Source organism: Lagenorhynchus albirostris, chromosome 7 (assembly GCF_949774975.1).
Source record: "Lagenorhynchus albirostris chromosome 7, mLagAlb1.1, whole genome shotgun sequence".
In the NCBI taxonomy this organism is placed as follows: Eukaryota; Metazoa; Chordata; class Mammalia; order Artiodactyla; family Delphinidae; genus Lagenorhynchus; species Lagenorhynchus albirostris.
This window is the reverse complement of record NC_083101.1, coordinates 83,035,547-83,057,729: the sequence shown is the minus strand read 5'-3', so window position 1 is coordinate 83,057,729 and position 22,183 is coordinate 83,035,547. Positions and strand designations below refer to the sequence as shown.

The 22,183-nt window shown below is 42.0% G+C and overlaps 1 protein-coding gene across 5 annotated transcripts in view; it reads right to left on the bottom strand.

Annotated features, from left to right (window-relative positions):
• The window catches only part of NTRK2 (neurotrophic receptor tyrosine kinase 2), a 376,063-nt gene extending 370,443 nt beyond the window's left edge, over nt 1-5,620 (bottom strand). For all 5 annotated transcript variants that reach the window (XM_060155345.1, XM_060155346.1, XM_060155347.1 and 2 more), the window contains exon 1: nt 5,244-5,620. In XM_060155345.1, coding sequence (XP_060011328.1) covers nt 5,244-5,455 — 212 coding nt within the window. In that variant the 5' untranslated portion in view covers nt 5,456-5,620. The remainder of the gene's footprint in view (nt 1-5,243) is intronic.
• Between the last annotated feature and the right edge of the window lie 16,563 nt (nt 5,621-22,183).

Genomic DNA, 22,183 nt, shown 5'->3' with positions numbered 1-22,183 from the left:
TGAGAAGGCATCCTGATTATGTGGGATCTGGACACGGGGAGGGGGAAGGGTAAGCTGGGATGAAGTGAGAGAGTGGCATGGACATATATACACTACCAAATGTAAAATAGGTCGCTAGTGGGAAGCAGCCACATAGCACAGGGAGGTCAGCTCGGTGCTTTGTGACCACCTAGAGGGGTGGGATAGGGAGGGTGGGAGGGGGATGCAAGAGGGAGGAGATATGGGGATATACGTATATGTATAGCTGATTCACTTTGTTATACAGCAGAAACTAACACACTGTTGTAAAGCAATTATACTCCAATAAAGATGTTAAAAAATAAAAATAAAGAAATCAAATATGGAGCTAAAATTATCAGGCCACTGCAGAGCTCAGTTCTCTGCCACCTGGGTAGTGAGATTTGTGTTTTAAAGACTTAGACCAAATAGATTATGACAATGATCAATCAACTATTAATAACGCAAGGCTCAGGTTTTTTCTATCCCTTTCTTTCTCTCACACACATCAAACAAGAAAAACATCGCCCTGTCTAAATAACCACTCCCCCAAATCACCCAATTGATTTGTAAACACTAAGAAGAACCAAAACTTGGTATTGCTCTAAGGAGCAGCAGGTTCAATGCCACATTCTACCCCACAGCTTTTGAACCTATAAGAAGGTCTCTAGAAAAGTGGTAAAGTTAGTTGGAGGTATAATGTCAGGGTATGATATTCAGTAATGGCTTGATAATGTTTCTCTTCCTAACAGGCAAGATGAGCAATGAGTTAAAACAGGAGGCACTTGCTTGGTACCAAAGGTTAAAAAAAAAAAAAAAAAAAAAAAAAAGGAAAGGAAAGAAGGAAGCAAGGGAGAAAAAAGAAAGAAAGAGAGAGAGAGAGAGAGAAAGAAAGAAAGAAAGAAAGGGAAAGAAAGAAAAGAAGAAAAAGAAACCTAAAACAGAAAAAGAAAAGAAATTCAATTCCCTTTCCCCAGCTAAATAAAAACTCTAGGTTTTATAGCCCTATGACCTAGAGATAGTCAAAGAAATCATACAGAATGTTCCTGAGGAGAAAGAGACCTCAACTCTCAGCTGCTCAGCCAACTTTTCGGCTTAGAAAATGTCTTTACAAGGGAATATTGAAAAAACACAAACAGAGGTTTATGGGATAGAAACACTGAAAGATCTTAAACAGAACTAAACACAGTGCTGGAGAGCTATGACCACATCATCTCAACTTCCCATTACTTGCTTCTAATAGCATATAACCCAGGCTCTTCTCTTAACTCTAGTGCTCCGAATTCCCATAAGGAAATATCACTTTTCGGAGAAGAAAAAAAAATCAAACACATTTTCCTTTATAGTCAATGAGAGGTGATGGAAAGCGGGAGGTGGAAGAAAGTAGGGTCAGAAGGTCAGGGGATCTCTCAGTTGTTTTACCCAATGTAATAAAAACCTCCTCGATGTAGAGATAGAAGATATGAAACTAAGAAGATTTCAAATGGTTGTGCTGAGCTGAATTCTGTAAATACCTTCACCAGGAAGACAACATGCTTTCAACTCCAGCTTGCAAGTTGTATTGAATAATGAATGATGTAAATAAGACCACCTTATTTATTAATAAGTCCAGTGTGGCTTATGCAACCACACTCAAAACTTAGTCTGTGGTTCTTAAATGCATGTAAAGCACAATTCAAGGTTCTAGAAGCCCCAATGGAGGAGCTGAGAAGTAATATCAGAGTAATAAAATCCGATGCCTTCCACTGAATCCTTATAATGGATCCAGAATTTTTTTTAGTACAATTAATTGCCATGGAAAAGCTTACTAAGGTGAGAGAGCCAAAATCAATGGGTTAATGACATAACATTACAGCTGCTTAACCAAGCCAACAATAAATTGCATACAGAGGCTCTGGCAGCAGAAGCTACAAATTCTATTTATGTTGTCCTAAGAGGAAAAATATTAGACTGGTCTCCAAATATTAATCCAAAATCAGCAAATGTCACCAAGGAAAATTAGAAATAAAAGGTCAGTGCTGGTCTTCATAAAATATGGGCAATATAAAAATGCCCTTTCACAACCATGTGAATATACTTAACACTTCTGATACGGCAGACTTTATGTCATGTGTTTCTGACCACAATTTTTACAAATCCATGACCTATTTTATATTTCAACCATACCTTTTACCACTAGGTGAGACAGAACTTGTCCTTTGCAAAGCATTTTGCCACATTCTGAGACTTAAAGGTCTGGTTACATAACTCCAACCACAGACTTTACTCTTGAATCCCATTTATATGTGACAATAGTATTGTTCGTAAATTTAACTTAGCACTGTTTTGGTGTAACCATCTCCAAATAACAAGCTGGCACATACTGGCAGTGTGATGTTAGGCAGCTGTGATGTGTATCTATAGACAGAAGTAGATCTAGACAGGGGTCACGTTAGTGGGTAAAGAGTATGAGACAGATACTGTGAAGGGGAGATTTTTAATAAAATAGGTTCAAACAGTGACTGAAAACGAAATGTCAATGTGGCTTAAAATATGCATACAGAATCAAAAAATAAAATCCTCTCCCTTAATTAGTCTATACATATATTTGTAAAATGTTCTACCAGGGGCTCTCTCTGCACCTTAAAAGGCACAATGGTTGTGCTTTCCCCCCAAGATATAGATATCAAAAGATTTACTATTTTTAAATGATAGGGTAAACTGTTGTTTCAGCAAGTTCGAATCATGGTTTATTTAGTTACATTGGTCCTATTTTTAAAAGATAGAAACATATAATTTCAGCTAAACTCCATTAAACTAGAACTTTAAAACAGGTTATTTTAGGAATACCATTGGGTCTAATAACAAAGTTAAAAAAAAAGTGTAATTTGGTTTCAACTGCAGCTGGTATCCACTGGCCGAGAATTTAAAAGCTGTTTAAGCAAATATTAATATGTAAGAAAGACAGCACAGATGGTGTCATATAAGGATGAGAGTGAAACAAGCCCTACCACTGATGTCACTTTGATATCAAAGCAGCAAAATTCAAAATAATTATACAAAGTGCTTTCCAAACAAAGATTTCAATACATTCTACAGACAAAGACACTGGGACACAAACTGCCCAGGCTCAAATAAAGCTGAGGGGATGAGCAGACAAAAGTACTTTTTCTCAGAGTTCACCCCTATCAGCCTGACTCATGTTTCTAACCTAATTCTCCATCATGAACACTTAGCCTACACACCTCTCCGTTCTATCAGTCTCAGTGGATTTTCAAATCAAAAGAAGAAAATGAGTAGAAATTAGGAGTTATGATTAGCCATTATTAAATGAATAACTGTGACAAATGCTTTGGTAAATGTAAAAAAAAAAAAAATTAAGCCTGAAAATAGGAACCTGCCATCAGATAAAAAAGCAACAACAATTGTGAGAACTAATACATGAAAGCTCTACTCAAGTCTGTTAATTTCATATATATCAGGCAGCTAAGACCACTAAGGCGTCGTAAAGTAATATTTTTGAAATTTAAAGAGAGTTTTATTTTTCCTCCAATTATGGCCTTAAAAAGTACTAAAATGAAAAAAAATAAGCCCTAGTTTTCCTCCTTCATTACGTATCTATCACCTAATACAGAATTTATAAACAATCACAAAAGAAAACAACATCGAACTGTATACAGACACTCCCCATGGCCTCAGAATAGTCTAAAGAGCTCTGAATTCCATATGGCTTCCTCCATCTGACTACTGACACCCCATCTCATGAAAAAGACACAGATCCTGACAGAGGGCCACGGACACTTTGACCAGCCTGGCACGCTTCCACCAGCCCAAGCCAGGGCCAGCGCAGTCGGGGCCCTACCCACCCTTCCTCTCCAGCCCTGCCTCTGCCCTCCTTGCCAAAACGATTGCCATCCGAGCATCCCAGAGCCAGCCTGACAGTTGGCTGCTCCCGGCATATCTCAGCACTGCTGCGCCGGCACGTTTCTGCTCTGTTCTGTTGTCATTGCCTTCTGCCTGAGCCTTCTAACAGGAGCATCACCAGCAGAACAAACAACAGAGACTGGGAAGGTCTCTTACTTACATTAAAAAACAGGTTGTCTCGGTCAACTACGGTGGCACAACCAGGGTGGGCGTTATCCGTGGGGGGGAGGAAATGCATGCGCACTCGCCAACCGGAAGGCCACAGCCCAAGCCCTACTTTCAGGGCTGCCTATCGTGGTGTCAAACAGCCTCAAGAAAACCAGGAGAAACTTGGCCTTATAAGCCTCTATATGGATGAATAAAATCTCATGTCAATGAAACACATAAAATGGCAAAGTCCCTGGGAGGTGGGGGGGGGCAGGGAATCTCTAATAGAGGGGACAGGGGCATGCTGGAGAAAGGACTGGTGAATTCCTACTTGGTAATGGATTTGTCACAAGGCATCAGAATAGGAGGACAGAAATACATAATTCTGCTTCTCCATTCGACCAGGACAAGCTCAAGCATTTCCAGGGACCTAGGGGTCCCAGGCTAAAGGTAGCATTCATCAGATTATTACACACTGCTTTATCATCCAACTTCGTCCTGGGGAACTATTCAATGGGCGATTAAGATTTATAATCCAAATGGTCTCAAAATTATATCTCTGGGAAGTCAAGTCCAAATTAAATCAGACCAGGCTTTTAGGCTTCCAACGATCACATTTTCTCTTTTGAGCCAGTGCATTTCAACTCTCAGAACTTCTCCTCTTACAGATCATTTTCAAGGCCATCTCTGGATGCAATCTCCTAAGCAAAATCTGATATATAAAATGAAAAGGGAAATTGGTGAACTCCAAACCTCAAAGAACGAAGCTAAGTGGGGGGACTCTAACTTCCTTCAACAGATTTTTCTAAAGTTAATTATTTTAACCTCCTTTCTCATAAATATGACTGGAACTTCTCCTAACACAATATACACAGAGCACCTTATGAAACAAAAATATCCAAAACTAAGTTATTGCATATGGAAAGCCTAAAGTACACCCAGCAGGGCTTTGAAATATAAAGTGCATAGGAATATAATATAGTAGACATTTGGAACATTTTAAATTGTCACACTTCTCGTGTCAGCAGCCCCAAGGCAGTGAAACAGGTAACTGACAGATGGTCCAGCCCTGCACCTCTCACCTCTGACTTCTCCCCAGACTTGAAACAACACTCATGCCCAGGACGGACCCGCCTGGCCAGCCCCGGCCCTAGAGGCCAGGAGAGGAGGAAGGAGGGAAAGCACCAGCAACTCACATTTCGGTGATGTTCTCGGGGTCTGCACTGGTAGACTCCAGCCTCGGAAATGCCACGATGCCAGGAAAAGGGTCGCTGCACCAGATCCGAGAGGTGCTGCATTTGCAGGATGTGGGACAGGCAAGAGCGGCCCTCCAGAAGCCCACGATCAGCCAGCAGAAGCCCCAGAGCTGCGCCATGGCGGGCCCATGCCACCTCGTCCAGGACGACATTCCTAGCCACCAGTGCCAGCCCGAGTCAGACTGAGTACGTGTCCCTGCGCGGCACCGGTCGGTCTCCCCTGCCGGTGCTGGGTGGCCTTTGCCCCGCTCGCCGCTGTCTCCTCTTGGTGCTCGTCTCAGGGGTGCACAGCCGAGCGTGTCCGGGGCTGAGCGTGTCCTGGCGGACGGCACCGTTCACAGTGGCAGGGGCATCCCGGGCCTCCTCACAGGGGGCGCTACCGCCGCTCGGGGCTCCGCCGCGGCCGCCGCTGCATGGCCCAGCGAGCCGAGCACCGGCCCGCGGCGCTCCCGGGACGCTCTGGGGCGCAGGCTCCTGGCTAGACTCGCGCTGAGATCCGGGACGCACCTCGGGGCTGAGGACAAACAGACACGCGTAAGACTGAGCTGAAGACCCCATACACCACGAATTGGGGTACTCTCCCTCCGCGCTCGCGTCACCCCCACCCCGAGCCCCGCCGGGGACTGTGGATGCATGAGTGCCCAGCTCCGGCCCCAGGAATAAACTAGCTCCTCGATGGCGCTGACGCCGCGGGGCCTCCGGTGTGCTCACTCTTTCCCTGAGCCTGAGGTTGAGGGAGGGGAAATAGGGCAAGGGTCCCCGCGACAGGATTCCATGACACGGACCAGGGGGAGGACCCTTTAAAGGGAGACGCGGAGACTGCCAGGGACGATGGTTCCGCGACGGGGCTCCCGAATGATGCTGCAGAATCCGCCACGGCCCCTGGGCGCAGGGGGCGCGGGCAGGTGGCGCGGCGCGTCCCACCTGGGGAGCCGCCGCGGCCGCCCCAGCGGGGGACAGTGAGGGCCGAGACGACGGAGGGCACTGTCCGCGCTGCTCACCCGGGCTCTGGCACCTACCGCCCGCCGGCGGCGCCTGGGTCCAGGCTCCTCCTGCCGCTGGGCACGGAGCTCGGAGAGCGCGAGCGAAGGAGCGAGCGAGGCTCCTGCTCCAACCCAATTCCGGGAACCGCCGCCGCCGCCGCCGCCGCCGCCGCCGCCGCCTCTGCTACTGCTGGTGAAGTGACGTGAGGGCTGACGCAGAGCAGGGGCAGAAACTCCAGAAAATTAGTCTGAAATCCAAAAACACACACGCTCATACACACACAAACCCATAACACCCTCCAGACAAAAGCAACAGGGAGAGGAGGGGAATCTGGGGGCGAGCAGAGAGGAGGGAAGCATCGGTGCCACTGGCCAGAAGCAGACAGCAGCAGCATGTGGGAGTTCACACACGCGCACACCCGCACACAGCCCGGCCGTATAGACGCGCGCGCCTGTGTGTGCTTGTGTGTGCGTGCATTTAGATCCAGGTACCTCTGAGATGAACCGTTGCTCCGCTCTGACGCCTCCCAGTCCCTACACACCACGGTCTCTTCTAATAACGCAGAAGAGGCCGTCTCCTTTTTTGAAATGGAAACCGGTCTCGGTTCAGCTCTGAAAAATGCGCTGATTCTTATTATAGGAATCCTCCCTCCCTTCTCCCTCCAGGCTGCATTCTCCTTTCCCATCCTGCCTAAAAGGGAGGACGAGCTATCCTAAAAATAAATAAATATTGTAAACACCAAAACGTGTCCAGCATTGGTAACCAAGGATAACCGCCCCCATTCCGGGCCATCTATTTGGGGATCGGTGTTTTTGGAGGGTCTTCCTGTTTGTGCTTTGGCAGAGGAAGGGGAGTCTCCAAACGCAACTCTAGCTCTCTAAGTGGGTCTTTTTCCTGCTGTTTTCTGGCATAACACGCCCGGGAAACAGACATGTGAGGGAAAGGGAGCGCGCCTGACGCGTATTGGGTTCCCTAAATGCGCGGCAGCAACCCTGGCCTGTCCGATGTGTGGCGCCGCGTCATTTTTTCTCATCCTTCAACCTGTCAGGATGAAGCCATTCCCAGATCTTAGCTTCATTCCCCGCGATGCCCACCCCCACGCGGGGCACCCAGAGCCCTTGCTCCCCTGCCGTACCTTGCGCCTTTTCGTGTGTGCTCGGGTGTGCGCGAACGCGTGCCCTGCGCCCGCGCTGCCCGGAGCACGTCATACATCCAGCTACTGAGAAGCCCGGCGCGGGCAGAGCCTCGGGATCTCACTAGGGACAAATGAGGCGATCCGGGAGGGTCGGGTGACAAACCGTAACTGCTCTGCGGGTGCAGTTAAATGATGGCTGCGGGGCATTCGCAAGCCTTGTCTGAGAATCCGTCTTCCCATTTGCGGCTCGGAGAGTCTGTTTTTCCGCAGTCATTTAAAAGGGAACTGGGAAAATGCACCGCAGTGCCTCACACTTCCGAGGGCTCTAGTGCCCCCGCGCGGGAAGAGAGCTCCCGGCACGCTTGGGAGCACCAACCCACTGCCGCGGCCGCGCCGGGCACTGCGCGGGGGGCGCGCTCTGGCTCCAGATGCGCAACCGGCGGCGCCCGACGCGTGCGCGCCCCTGCCCGACTCGAGCTCGGCTATCCAGTCCTCGCCTAGCTTCCGCCCCGGGAAAAGGCGGGCTGCCCTCCGCGCGAAAAAGGGCGACGGGATGGGATCTCATCCAAAAGATAAGAACGGTCACCAATCTGTCCGAAGATGCTTGGGGTGGGAAGGATCGAGAACCCCGAACGTCAAAGTGAATACTCAGATCTCGGCAACGCCTTAAATATTACAAGGGAACTGAGAGCATTTAGTGGGGCTTTTCGTACAGACCCTGGGCGCTGAGTGTAAGCGGGAATCCTTGCGCAGCATCCAAAAATCTCGTTGCAGGGCGGGAGGACAAGGCCAGTAGGCCTTCCTCTCTCCATCATCACTCGGCTGTGACACGCATTGGATGCTGAATGGCCAGACTGAAGTTCATTTCTAGCTCGGCCCCTGCTGGGTGAGGATGTGCCAAAGTAGGGAAGCCAAGGGCAAAAATGTCTTGGTCCAGGTCATACAATAACACTCCTCCTCCTGCCTTGCCGATGTCCTTAATGGAGCTGCCCCTGCGGAACACCTGGGGGAAGAGTGTATACAGAAATATCCACATCTCTCTCACACCTCCACTCTCATCCCATTTTTCCCAGAAATGGCCCATTTGCACCCTAGTGGCTGCAAACTGTCAGTGCAACATCCAAAGGACAGTTTTAGAGTGGTGTGCAGACCAGAAGATTCTAATTATGTTGGGATATCTTTAGAATTTGTATTATAATAGATATATAATACTATTATATTTAGATTCTAAATATGCCCCCACTGAATTTCTCTCACTTAAAATTAAAACTGGCGGCCTCACTTCTAATCACCCTTCCCTTCCTGCCCTGTTTCTTCTATAGTACTTACCATCTTTTAACAGATCATTTACTTATTATATTTACTAGTTATTGTATCTCTCCCAGTAGAATGTAAACTGCATGAAAGCAAGGATCTTTATTTTTTCATTAACACATCTCAAGGATGTAGTGGGTATTAAAATATATGTGTGTGTTTAATGAAATAAACTGAAGTTGAGATTCCCCAAATAGGCCATCCACATTCTCACTTTCTTTTTCTTTTCTTTTCTTTTTTAAAAAATATTTATTTGTTTATTTGTCTGCGTCGGGTCTTAGTTGGCACCTGCCAGATCTTCATTGCTGCATGCAATGAAGCAAGCTCTTCCTTGCAGCTCGCTGGGCTGCTCTCTGGTTGTGGCACGTGGGCTTAGTTGCCCCAGGACATGTGGGATCTTAGTTCCCTGACCAGGGATGGAGCCCACGTCGGGGAACTAAGAAGGCAGATTCTTAACCCCTGGACCACTAGGGAAGTCCCCACATTCTCACTTTCTTAACCTCTAACCTTGCAAGTCTACCTGAATGATTATCCCTGGACACCTTCCTTCCTGTCTCCACAATCTTCCCTGTGCTGTGAAAACTCACAGCATTTCTTGAAGCCTGACTTTCTGCCTTCTCTAGTGGCCAGGTATGTTCTAGCACTAGGTCAGGGAAGGCTTCCCTCTGGTTAAGGCTGGTACCTCAACATTTTCATGCACAGTGCCTGAAACACACTGGGCAATCAGTAACTGTTTCTCAACCCATAGAATTATGAATCTATCTCAGTTTAAGACCTACAAGGTATTTCACAGAGATATCACGGATTCTCAGACCATGGCTTTGTAGGTGATAGTGAACATTTTTCAGGTGGACAAAATAAAACAGAGATAATTTTCCCTAGATCATATGAACTCTTCAAGGCAGAGATGGAGACTAAGTATTGCAGGCTCTTGCCTGTACTGGACCATGATGTACCTAGAACAATGTTTCTCAAACTATTTTCACCATGGCCTACAGAAAGAAATGCCTTTTATATCACAATCCAAGGCACACATACACATATGCACTAAACAAAACTTATTTTCTCTTAATGCATAGAATACAATGATATTTTGTTTTCTATTTTATACGATTTCATTTTCTAATGCTTGTAATAACACAATAAATTGATTTTAACATTCAATACTGGGTTATTAAAACAGAAACAGAAATACTGCCAGTTTCTGCTTCTGACTAAGATGGAGTAATAGGGAACATTTAACCTCCCAGTCAAACCAACAACACACTGAACAAAACACCTGAAACAACAATTTTCAGGACAGTGGACACAAGACAATGAAGGCTGTGGCTCAGGGTGAGGGAACCCAGGCAGAGTCCAACTCCCTGAGTTAACGAGATATAGCTGAGAGTCCAGGGAAATCAAGGAGGGCAGAGTTCACAAGGACAGAGTAGCATGGAAGAGAGTGATGTAGTGAGAGAGCACCCCAGAGGTCTGCAGAGGGTCCCTCTTAAATATTCAGCAAAGTACTGATTAGCACATGCAGGTAATGAAACTACCTGAGGGCAGGGGAAGAAAAGATAAAAGGGAACAGGGTCAAAGAAACATTCAGAAGGGAAACTGAAAATACCACATATCAGAATTTGTGCTCAATAAAGCTGGAAAAAAAGGCAGAAGTTAAACAAATTTTTAGAAAAAGAATTTGTGGGATGCCACTAAAGCATCTTCAGGTATTTAGGAGGAATTCTATAGCACTAAATACCCGAAAAGAAGAAAGGTTTCTAACAAATGACCTCAATTTCCACCTTAAGAAACCAGAAAAAGGAGAACAAATTAAACACAAAGTAAACAGGAGAGAGGAATGGAAAACAATGCAATAAAACAAAAAACAGAAAAACAAGAGAGAAAATCTATGAAACCAAAAGCTGATTCTTTGAGAAGATGAGTAAAATTGATAAACCTCTAGCCAGACTGACCAGAAATGAAAGAGAGAAGACACAAATTATCCATAACAGGAATGAAAGAAATGACAACACTGGAGAGTCTATGGATATTAAAGGAATAATAAGAAAATATTGTGAACAACGCTATGCAGATAAAGCTGGCAATTTAAATGAAATGAGAGATAAAAGCTAACAAAGCTCACTATAGAAGCAATAGGTTACCTGAATAGTCCTGTATCTATTTCAGAAGTTAAATTTATAATTTAAAATCTTCGTATAAGAAAACTCCAGGCCCAGATGGCTTCACTGGTGAATTCCACAAAATAATTAAGGAAAAATAAGACCAGAAAATGAATAGTACCAAAATATATCAGGAAAATGAAGAGGAAGGAACACTTTCCAACTCATTCCGTGAGCCCAGAATTGCCTTGATACCAAAATCAGACAAAGACATTACAGGAAAAGAAAACAACAAAGCAATATCCCTCATGAATATAACTGCTAAAATTCTAAACAAAATTTCATCAAATTGAATCCAGCAAAACACCATACATTCAAAAACATCATGATCAAGCAAATGAATTTTAGTTTAATATTTAAAAATCAATCAATGAAATTTACCATATTTGCAGACTAAAAAGCTAAAATTATATCACCATTTCAAAAGACACAGAAAAAGTATTTGACCAAGTCCAACATCTATTCCTGAAAACTCTTGGCAAACTAGAAATAAAAGGTAATATCCTCAATTGATAAATAGAATCTACAAAAGAACTCTACAGCTAACATAATGCTTAAAGTGGAAGACAGAATGCTCTTTCCCAAATATCAAGAAGGAGACAAGGATATCCACTTTCACCATTTCTATTCAACATTCTGCTAGAGATTCTAGTGGGTGCAATAAGTCAAGAAATATAAATAAAAAACATCCATATTGGAAAAGAAGAATAGAACTACCTTTATAAACAAATGACATGATCTCCTACATAGAAAATCCAATAGAATCTACAAAAAAAGCTATTCATGTTAATAAGTGAATTATCAAGTTGGCAGGATACAAGTTAAATGTTTACAAATTAATTGTATCACATACTAGCAACAAAAAAATAAGGAATTATTTTTTTTAAATAATACTAATTACAATAGTATAAAATATAAAATACTTAGAAATAAAGCACAATATATAAAAGGAAAAATGGATAAATTGGATTTTATAAAAATTAATAATTTCTGCTCTTCAAAACATGCTTTTAAGAGAATGAAAATAAAAGCCCAAAACTGGGAGACATATGTGCAAATCATATATCTAATAAAGGGCTTGTGGAGAGTTTATAAAGAACTCTCAAAACTTAATAATAATAAACAATTTTAAAAGTGTGCAAATAATTTCAACCTACACTTTACCAAAGAAGGTATACAGGTGGCAAATAAGCACATGAGAAGATGCTCAACATCATTAGTCATTGGGGAAATGCAAATTAAAATTACAATGAGATACCTACATCTCATTGCAATTTTAGAATGGCTAAAATTAAAAAGACTCACCACATCAAGTGTTGGCGAGAATATGGAGCAACTGGAACTCTCATACACTGCTGGTAGGAGAGTAAAATGACACAACCACTTTGGAAAAGTAGAACAGTTTCTTAAAAATTGAAGCATACACCTACCATGTGACCCAGCCATTCCACTTTTATGAATTTACCGAGGAGATATGTCCACACAGCAACTTAACATGAGTATTCATGCAGCTTTTTTTGTATAGCCAAAAACTGAAACAATTCGAATATTCATCAATAGGTAAATGGATAAACAAATTGTGGCATATCCATACAATGAAATGCCACTCAACAATGAAAAGCAATCAACTATTGATACCTGCAACCATATGGATGAATCTCAGAATAATTATGCTAAGTGAAAGAAACCAGACAAAATGAGTATACCCAGTATGATCCCATTTTTATAAATCTATAGAAAATGTAAACTATCATGACATAAAACAAATCAGAGATTGCTAGTGAGGTGCAAGGAGTGGGCAGGGAAGAGCCCGAAGGAGAAATGAAATAGGGACACAAGGAAGTTTAGAGGATGATGAATGTATTCATTATCTTTATTGTGGTGATGGTTTCAATATTATCAAATTGTATGTTTAAATATGTTTAGTTTATTATACTTCAATTATACCTCTGTAAAGCTATAACATGCTAAAGTACTTTAACTGTGATCTTAAAACTGCATAAAAATATTTAATAAAAATTTGGAAAAAAAAAAAAGCAAGAAAGAAACACTGTCCTAGATCCTCCTATCATCAGCTTCTTGTTCCCATTGAAATGCTATTAGCACCTCCAATTTAAGGAAGCAATTACAAAGTCTGGAAACTTTTTAATAAACTCAGATTCAGTGATGTTCTAATTTTAGAGGGACCTACAATGTAATAGTTTTCACATTTTGAAAAATGTTTGCGGAAACCATCATTCAAAAGATAGTGGCTCACACCTAGAAGAGCCCAAATGGCCATTAATAGTAGAGAAACTCAGTAAATTACAATGCTTCCATTTTTTTAACATTACACACCTAATTAAAATGAGTTAAAACTATATGCATTGACCTGGAGGCTTGTCCATAGTATATTAAGTGAATAAGGCAAGTCACATGGTAATCTATAGTCTGACCCTACAAAGAAAGCCGATGATGTGTTTTGTGGGTGTGTGCATATGGAGAAAGGCAGAGAATTACTGACACCAAATGTAACATTGGTAACCTAGAAAGATCAGAGAGGCTGTTTGAAGGAAGAGGAGGACAGATCAGAAAACCTGTGAAATGTTTCTTTGGCATTAGTAACCTCCTTACCCATCACATGCCTTTTGTTTTTTTCACCTTTTCCTCTTTTTGCTGCCTCTTTTCCCCTCAGATCCAGTGTTATCCTATTTCTAGAGTCCCTCCCTTTGGTGGAAAGAACTGAATCTAAAGCATGTTTACAACCTAAATAATGTTCACCACTGGATGTTTCACTTTCCCGGGAATATCTGTATGTTAGTAGAGGACACTGGGGAGAAGACATAATCCAAAGGAATTTCAGGTACCACAGCATCCATAAATGGGAAGTGTTTGGGGATGTAGCACCTTCAACACTGGAGCCAGAGGCTGATATTCCTGACTAGCTCCACTCTCCCTCTCACCCCAATCCCCTCTTTTGCTGTTCAGAAAGTTTCCAAACTGTTTTCAACCTCACACCCTCCAGCTCTGAGTTAGGGTCTCACATTTTCCCATCTCTCCCCACATAGTTGGTGAACTCCACGCTGCCCTGTCACCCTGAACCATAGCCACACCCATGATCTCATCCCACTTCCTTCCTTCCCTGTGTCCAAACCTTCCACTTTTAACTCTTAGTCATACACTTAACACATGCTAAGTCAACAGACTTATGGAGATTTTATGAACACCTAAAGGTAAGAGCATATGGAGAATATTTGACAGAGCTCCAGGAAATTGAAGTCACGGATAACTGGGTGACCCTGAAATATAAGTTTGAACCATCAGTCTGACTAGGTCTCATGGTAAACTCTAAGTTGTTTTCCTAGTCTATGTCAATAGTCCTGTATCAATACCCATACCTGCCCCTGTGTTGTCCTATTTGATCAAGAGCTATCTTATCACACCATCAAAGAACTCTGTTTTTTACAAAGGAGTTTACTTACTCCTCAATAAACAGTCATGGTATGTCTTTTCTGTGCCACCCAGCCTAGATTTATTAGGGCAGTCAAGTTCCTGGCTCCAATTCAACTGGCAATTACAATCCATGCAAAGAACAGTGTTTAGAGCCATAAAACCCTTAAAGGTAAAAAGGTACAAGCATTCAATTATAACAGACCTCTACAGATACTTAACTAAAAGTTCCTCTAACTGAAGTAGCAACCCATTAATAAGTCAACTTAGTGGGCTGTGACGAGGACATTTCTAATGAAATAGACTAGGCTATACTAGAATACAAAACATCAAGGTATATCACACAGGTATATCACACAAGCTCTCTTTCATTATGCGGTGCACTGGATTGTGTTATGAAGGCATTTCTTACTGTGATTCACAAACAAGTTTGAGATCCACTGGCAAAGTACAATGTCTCAGTCATTTGCAGAAATCCTCTCTACAAGGGGATACAATTCTAAGTCGGCCTGAACACTTCTAGCAACCCTCCCTTATCAGCACGTTAGTAATAAGAACTTTACAGATTATATTAAAGTTAGTCATTAAATTGTCACCAACTCTTTGAGGGAAGTAATTCTCTTATTTGTCATGGTAACCTTGACATCTAACAGAATACCTTGAATGGAGCTCAATATATGTTGGTCGAATTAAAGTTAATCCCATTTTGCACACCTCTAATTACTAGAAAGTTCCATTTTTATGGAAGTCTGTATCTGCATCCCTAATAATTCTCATCCATTGCTCCTTAGTTTTAACCTCTTAGCTGCAAAAGAAAAAACGATGAAACCCTTTCTCCATGTCACACCCCTTTCAGTATTCAAATGTAGTGTTCATGTCCTTTTTAAACATCTCCAGGTTCTTTATCCATTTATTATTACCTGTTTCCAAAGGTTTCAACATCATGGTTGTGATCTTCAACGTCCATAGTTTATGACCAATATCATTCTAGACCCATGCTGTCCAATATGGTAGCCAGTAGCCTGAGTGGCTGAGTACTTGAAATGTGGCCAGTCCAAAATGAAATGTGCTGTAAGTGTAAAATACACACTTAAGAGTAAAGATTTAGTTAAAGAAAAAGAAAAAGAAAAAAAAACAAAGAAAGAAAGAAAAGAAGGAAAAATATCTCAAAAAATTTTATATTGATTGATTTTATATTGAAATAATATTTTGAATTTATTAGGTTACATAAAATATATCAATACATCTTTTATCTGTTTCTTTTTACTCTTTTGGTGTGGAAAATTTTATTTACTTTTGTTTTTAAGTTATCAACTCAACATTTATCCTTCCTAAAAACCCCATTGCTGTTATCTTTGAATCAATGACCCAGATCATTGAGTTTTTTTGAGGCTTACAAAATCTCGAATCTTCCATCCAACAACCCCATTGTTCTTCCTATATTTTTTCACCTGCAGTTTTAATATATATGCTTCTCACGCATCCATTTAAATCACTGATAAAAATTATTCAACATGACAGGTCCAGACATTCAACTAGAGACATTATCTAGGCTGACATTCATTCCTTAACTAGTTAATTCATCTTTACATTGAATGTGTCTATTTAACCAGCTAAGAATTCACCAAACTGAATTCCATCTGATGTCTCCCTTGACCCTTGGCCTGAGCCACCTATGTGCCACACACTCAACTGCATAAAGACCAAGCTAGTATTGCCCACTAGTCTACTACTAGTTCTTTGTTTGGGGGAAGAGGGTGTTGTTGTTTTGTTTGTGGTATGGGGTTTTTTTCTTTTTCTTTTTTTTCAATCCCCTTGAACTCATCTCTCATGCCAACTCCAGATCTGTCCTCATTCTAACCTGATGTCAAACAAGTACTCATATGGCTTTGTGACCTATACCCCCATTTCTTCCTTTGGTCCCTTTTCATCCTTATACCCTGTTTCTCCAATATTAAAATATCAGCTTCTTCAAATGAATTTGTCTTGACTGCCCTTTCAGTCCTTGTGGCACTGGGTTGTCTTGGATAGTAATTCCTCCTTCATAGCTTAGGCTTGTGAAACCCAGCTACGGCACCTGGCCAGTTTTACAATCATTCCCCTTCCCCTGATGTGGAAAGACACATTTCTTCAAGAGAAGAAGAGTAGAGTAGACAAGGGAGGATTGGCCTGAGAAACAGAATGAACAGTAATTTAGGTACATTCTGGAACCCACTTTTGGTCCTTTTTGGATAACTGAGGCATTTTCTATTCTTTTCTTCAATGTACCATCTCTCCCCAAGTATTACCATCTGTTGTTCCTTGATGACATAAATAAGCCCAGTAATGACCTTCATCATCTTTGCAGCTGTTTAAAATGTTACATTAAAAAATGTTATATCTCTTTCAGGTCTCACTTAGCTAAGATGTCAAATTCTTGTTAACCATATTACCTCTACCATTTCCAATGTACAGATCCTTTTTCTCACCAGAGAACACAGAATAAGAGGTGAATGATACTGTGTTGTTTCTATGATCTGTCTCACCATCCGCCCCAGCTCTGAGCTTGTCTCTTCATTCTTCCTCTTCGTTCTCTAAGTCTGGTTCCAATAGCTCTTTTTTGTTGCTCTCTGTATTTTTTTACAACCTTAATGCATTCTGGGCTTCAAGTCCTTCTGCTACTGTTCTCACAGATTTGTGAAGCTCTATTGTGTTCAAAAATTGGCTATATACCTCACCTTCCAACTTGTTTCACACCAAAACCCACAGCCTAGTTACCTAAGGTCTCATTTCTTCCTCATGGGGATCATTCATGCCTATGTGGTCAGAATTTTATATTTTAGAGCTTCCCTTCTCTCTTAAATTAATATTCTCTTATGGAGTCAGCTAGTCGAAGAATTTTATCTCTTTTTCCTCAGAAAAAGAAAAGAAAAGAAAAAAGTATTCTCTGAAGTCTAGGATACATAACAGTCTTCTCAACAGCCCATACTTAGCCAGTATGATCTCTAGTGCTGCAACCAGGGCAATCTTGTGGGTTTCCATGGGCTTGTCATGAGTGACCTTCCCTCCCCATCCACTGAGTCCTAGGAAGCCCTATAATAACCAAGCAACATTTCCTCAGGACCAGGACAATGGTATTATCCATGACTGAAGTGGAAGCATCCTAACAGAAAAGAGGAACAACGGGGCAGAATCAGGCTGAAGCAGGGTTGTCTGACACTCCTTTCCAATTAGAGATGCTCTTTGAGAGGCTCAAACTTTGTGCTGTGCTTTGTCTTAATGAGAGGCCCCTCATTCCTGTGCCCATGTCTTCTCTTCCAAAGTTGTAACTTCAACTAACAGAGATGGGAAACACCTGTGTTGGAAGCTTATATCCCTAAGGTTTTCCATTTCTGTAATAGGTAGGGTAGAAGTTAACCTGCTTTGATAAAGAGACCCCTGAATACAGTAGCTCAAACAAGTAAGAAATTTATTTCTTTCTCATGTCACAGTTCAGAAAGAATGCACATTCCAAGAAGGATTCATGTACCTGTTCCATGGGCTTATCCACAGACTCAGACTCCTTCTATCTTGTTCCTCGGTCATTTTCCCAGGGTGTGTCCTCATATACTGATTCACCAGCCTGTAAGAAGGAAAGAGGACAAGAAATGGAGGGCAAATAACTTCCTTCTGAGGAAATGATGTGGAAGTTGTACATCACTTCCACTTACATTTCTCTGGTAAGAACTTAGCCCAGTGGCCATTCTTTTACTGCAAAAGAGGTTGGGAAATATAGCCATTTAACTGCATCTGACCAAATGTTCTGAGAAATTTGAAGCAGAGGGTTCTATTACTCAGGAGAAGAAAAGCAGAATGGACACTGGGGACCAATTAACAGCATTTACCATTATTTCCTAAACAGAACTTCAGTAAGATATTGTCTAGATTTTTCCTGACTACATAATCTTTAACTTAAAGCAGAATTAAATGGATAACTTGAACTTCAGGTGACACGCTGACACATTCCCTTTCGGTCCCTGAAGAAAAACCATCTTTCTACCACATTGCTCCCTCAAGTCAGCTCTAAAAGTCAGCATTTTACACAGGACTTCTTAATAAATATAAGCATAATACTGTGAGTGGCAAGCACTACTGTCTTAATTTTCATTTCTGAGGATAACTCTAAATTTTGACCATTATTCTAAAAAAAAAAAAATCTATAGGGAAAATAACTTGTTTGTGTCTGTTCTTTCCAGTAGCTTTAACTAAAGGTTTTTCTCCTTATCAAAAAAACAAAAAAGAGTGAGCTGACATAGAAGAAGTCTATCCACAGCGTCTCACAATATTCTCATCTTTGCTATAGAAATCATTAGGCTTGAGTTTTGTTTCTCAACTACGCCACTTAGTAGTTTGCGTGGTGCTCTTGGGAAAATAATTTACCTATCCTAAGCCTCAAGTTTACCTATCTGTAAAATGAGTATGGCAGTTTGGAAGCTGGACTGTGGATTCTTTGATACCACTCCTGCTGAGAAGTAGACTCCATAGCCCCTCCCCTGAATCTGGGCAGGCTTGTGACTGCCTCAACTAATATAAAGTAGGAAAGGAATCACTATGTGATTTCTGAGGCTAGGTAACCAAAGGAGATGCAACTTCTGCTTCTTGCTATATAAGACTTGTTCTTGGAATTCCGAATCACCATGTAAGAAGCCCAACTACCCCGAGGCTACCGTGATGGAAAACATCTCTGTCGACAGTCCCAGCTACACTCAGCCTTCCAGACGTACCTAGACCCCATCCAGACCCCATTCATAAAATCATAATATGAACCCTCTTGGACCCTCCAGACCAATCTGTCCACCAACTGAATACCACTGAGTGAATTATGTTGGTGCCACTAGGAACAGAAGAATTAGCTGACCCTGCCTGAATTCCTGCCCCACAGAACTGTGAAGCAGAGTAAAATGTTGTTGTTTTAAACCACTAAGTTTTGGGTAGTTTTGCTACACAGCAATGGATAGCCGAAATCATAAGGAAGTAGATACCCTCAATGGTCCCTTTCTGCACTGATATTCTAGGATTTTATGAGAAAGAAATGGAGGTATAGCTACCTTATTTTCACTGGGCACTAAATCTTCTCCATGTCTCTTATACTTCTCTTTGCAGATCCTTACCACTATTACATAATTAATTAATTAGCCGTCCATCTGTAAAGTAACTGGTCTCCAGCAAACAGATAATTTCTGTAAAGATACAAACAATAATATTTGGTTTTTGCTTGTGAAAGTGATATTTCCTATAACCTGGAATTTTTGAAGGCACTCTGAGACTTCCTTACAACCAGCAACATCTACAAGCCAGTGGAGAGCTACCCACATCAGTTCTCATACCCTGACTTCGAGGGAGATATTTGGGAATGGTGGTTCCTTAGCCATCAGAACTTCGATTCTCTTAATTGACAGACACTGCTTAGCACTGGAAATATAAAGAGAAATAAGACATAATCCCTGTCTTCTAAGCACTTTTAGTCCTATAGGAAGATGTACAAAGTAGATCTTTTCAATTTACAAGATGTAAGACTGAAGGCATGTACTGGGAGCTATAGGAAACAAAAGAGGAACAGAGATCTCCATCAGAGATGCAGCTAAGGTTTCAAGGAGGCAATGAAAAAATGACCCTTGAACTGAGTCTTAAAGGATGCACTTGAATTCTCCAGCAGAAATGACCAGGAGGATGATGTGAGTAAGTGCAAGGAGGCCAGAAGCAGCATGGCCTGTGTGTGGAACTACATGCTGCTTGAGTGGTGGTCACTGCCTACACTTTTCCTCTACTCTACTCACAAAATTAGCACCAACTGTCTATGCTGGCCTCTTGCCCCAAAACTAAACTCTAAGAAAACTTGGTGACTGCTTTCTTACCACTTCCTTTTGCTCTAATCAGAGTCTGCCCTATGACCGGTCTACCTTCAGCAAAGCAGCAGCATCTCTGAAGGGTGACTGGTAGTTCCTGCCAAGACCTGCATCGGACAGACCCTGAAACTTTTGTTCTTCTTCTTTCCTTCTACGGAAAGACCCTAGCCCTTGGCTTTATATGACCTTAGAACTATTCAATGCTAAGTCTGATGAATAGAAACCCTTACAGACACAAAGTCCGTATAATAATTGCACTTCTGAAGTCATCCCAGAAAAAAAAATCTGTAGAACAAAATCCACCTCTTCTTGAGAGTCTGTTTTTCACCTATGTGGTAAAAGGACTTTCATATTGACTGACCTCATGCCTTATAATTACCTCTTTTCTGTCAGAGGTCTTGGAGATTCTGCAAGGCCCTTTATAGAAACCGCAGCTTTTGCCTTTCCTCTATTGCCCTTTTAAAGTTTCAGTATACCTTCTCTACTGTTGGAAGACTTCTCCTGTGCACAGGGTAAGATTTCTTGTGGATTAAGAGAGAGGGTCCTGGAGATGGGAGATGCTCTCCTACCACCAGCTCTTCTTACCCTCACAAGTGAGCTGAGCAGAAGAGAAGATTCTGTCCCCAAAGGCTATTTCAATTTCTCAGGGTAGATAAAGCTACTTCTGGGTTTTCCGTACTCCAGGGTATTTCTAATGATCTTCACATAGTGTTATCAGATCCATAAAACACAACCCAAAAAAGCAATATTTTTTAACTTCAACTTGAAACATTCTGTCACTTGGTACTTTTAGATTAAGAGGCGACATCCTGAGAGCCATCCCCAGTAATCTTACGACCCCAAAGAGGTTATCGGCCACTGCCTTTTGTTGTTTCTACAGTGTCCTTTGAATTCTTTGTTCTCTAAATAACTGAAAAAGAATATTCAAAGAAAGATCACAAGATTATTTATGAAGCAAAAGGATGTGCAGTTTTAAATTCTCAACTTGCCTTTCTGCGCCTGTAACTCCACATTTAACAAACAAGGATAATGTTTTCGCACATCTCCTATCTCACAGGACTCTTGGATGAGTAATTAGATATTGTATTTGAGTGTCTGAAACTTTAACTCTGAAACTTTCCTTATGTGATGGATATCACCTCCAAAAGTGATGGTATTGCTTTTATTAATCTCATTTTGTAAGTGAAGAAAGTCATACAATGGAGGCATCACATCACTTCATTGAAAGCTACTGAGGGATTGAAAGTGTCGAGGTAGCCCACCCTTTGCAGGATGGAAGAAACAACAGTCATCAGAGAAGTTACCTCTGTGCCTCTAAGAGGGACTGCCCTGCAGATGGCCATCATGAGAAGTGGCAAGGCACAGAATGATCTCGCCTCATCCCAGCAGCAGCAGCCTGTCAGCTTCCTTTGTTTTGGGGGTTTTGACACGGTTCTGGGTTGGCTGTAAGGACTGGGCTACCATACCACCTGGGCTATCTTGGGTGTCTCATTAGAGAATGTCAAAGAGCTTCTTGCTAAGTTAGCCTTTCTTCCTTGTTCGTCTTTTCATCCTGGGATATGATTTTCTTTGCAGAAAAGAGGGTGCCCCAGAGTAGTTAGGTTCCTCCTTCATTTTGGATTTCAGTGGCTACAGGAGAAAAAGAGGGTCTTTTACTCTTCTTTTTATTATTTGCCTATGAGTTTGCTAAGTGTTTGCTTGCTAGAGTTTGGCATAGCTCTTTGTATAAAGAAGATATTTCTCATTTTCTTATTTTCACAAGAACACTGAAAAGAGGTCATCATAGTCTAGCCCAAGGCCCCCTCCATCCCAGAACTAGGGCTCTTTGCCTGCCACCTCCCCAGCACATATGGTCTCTGCTTCCCCTACATCCCTTGACTTTCTTAAGACCTTTGCTCTAGAACAGCCAAAACATGCACGTGGGACCCACACCCACACGTATTTAGCAGAGACCCAAGACAAGCAATGGAGCCAAATTTTAAAACAAAGCAA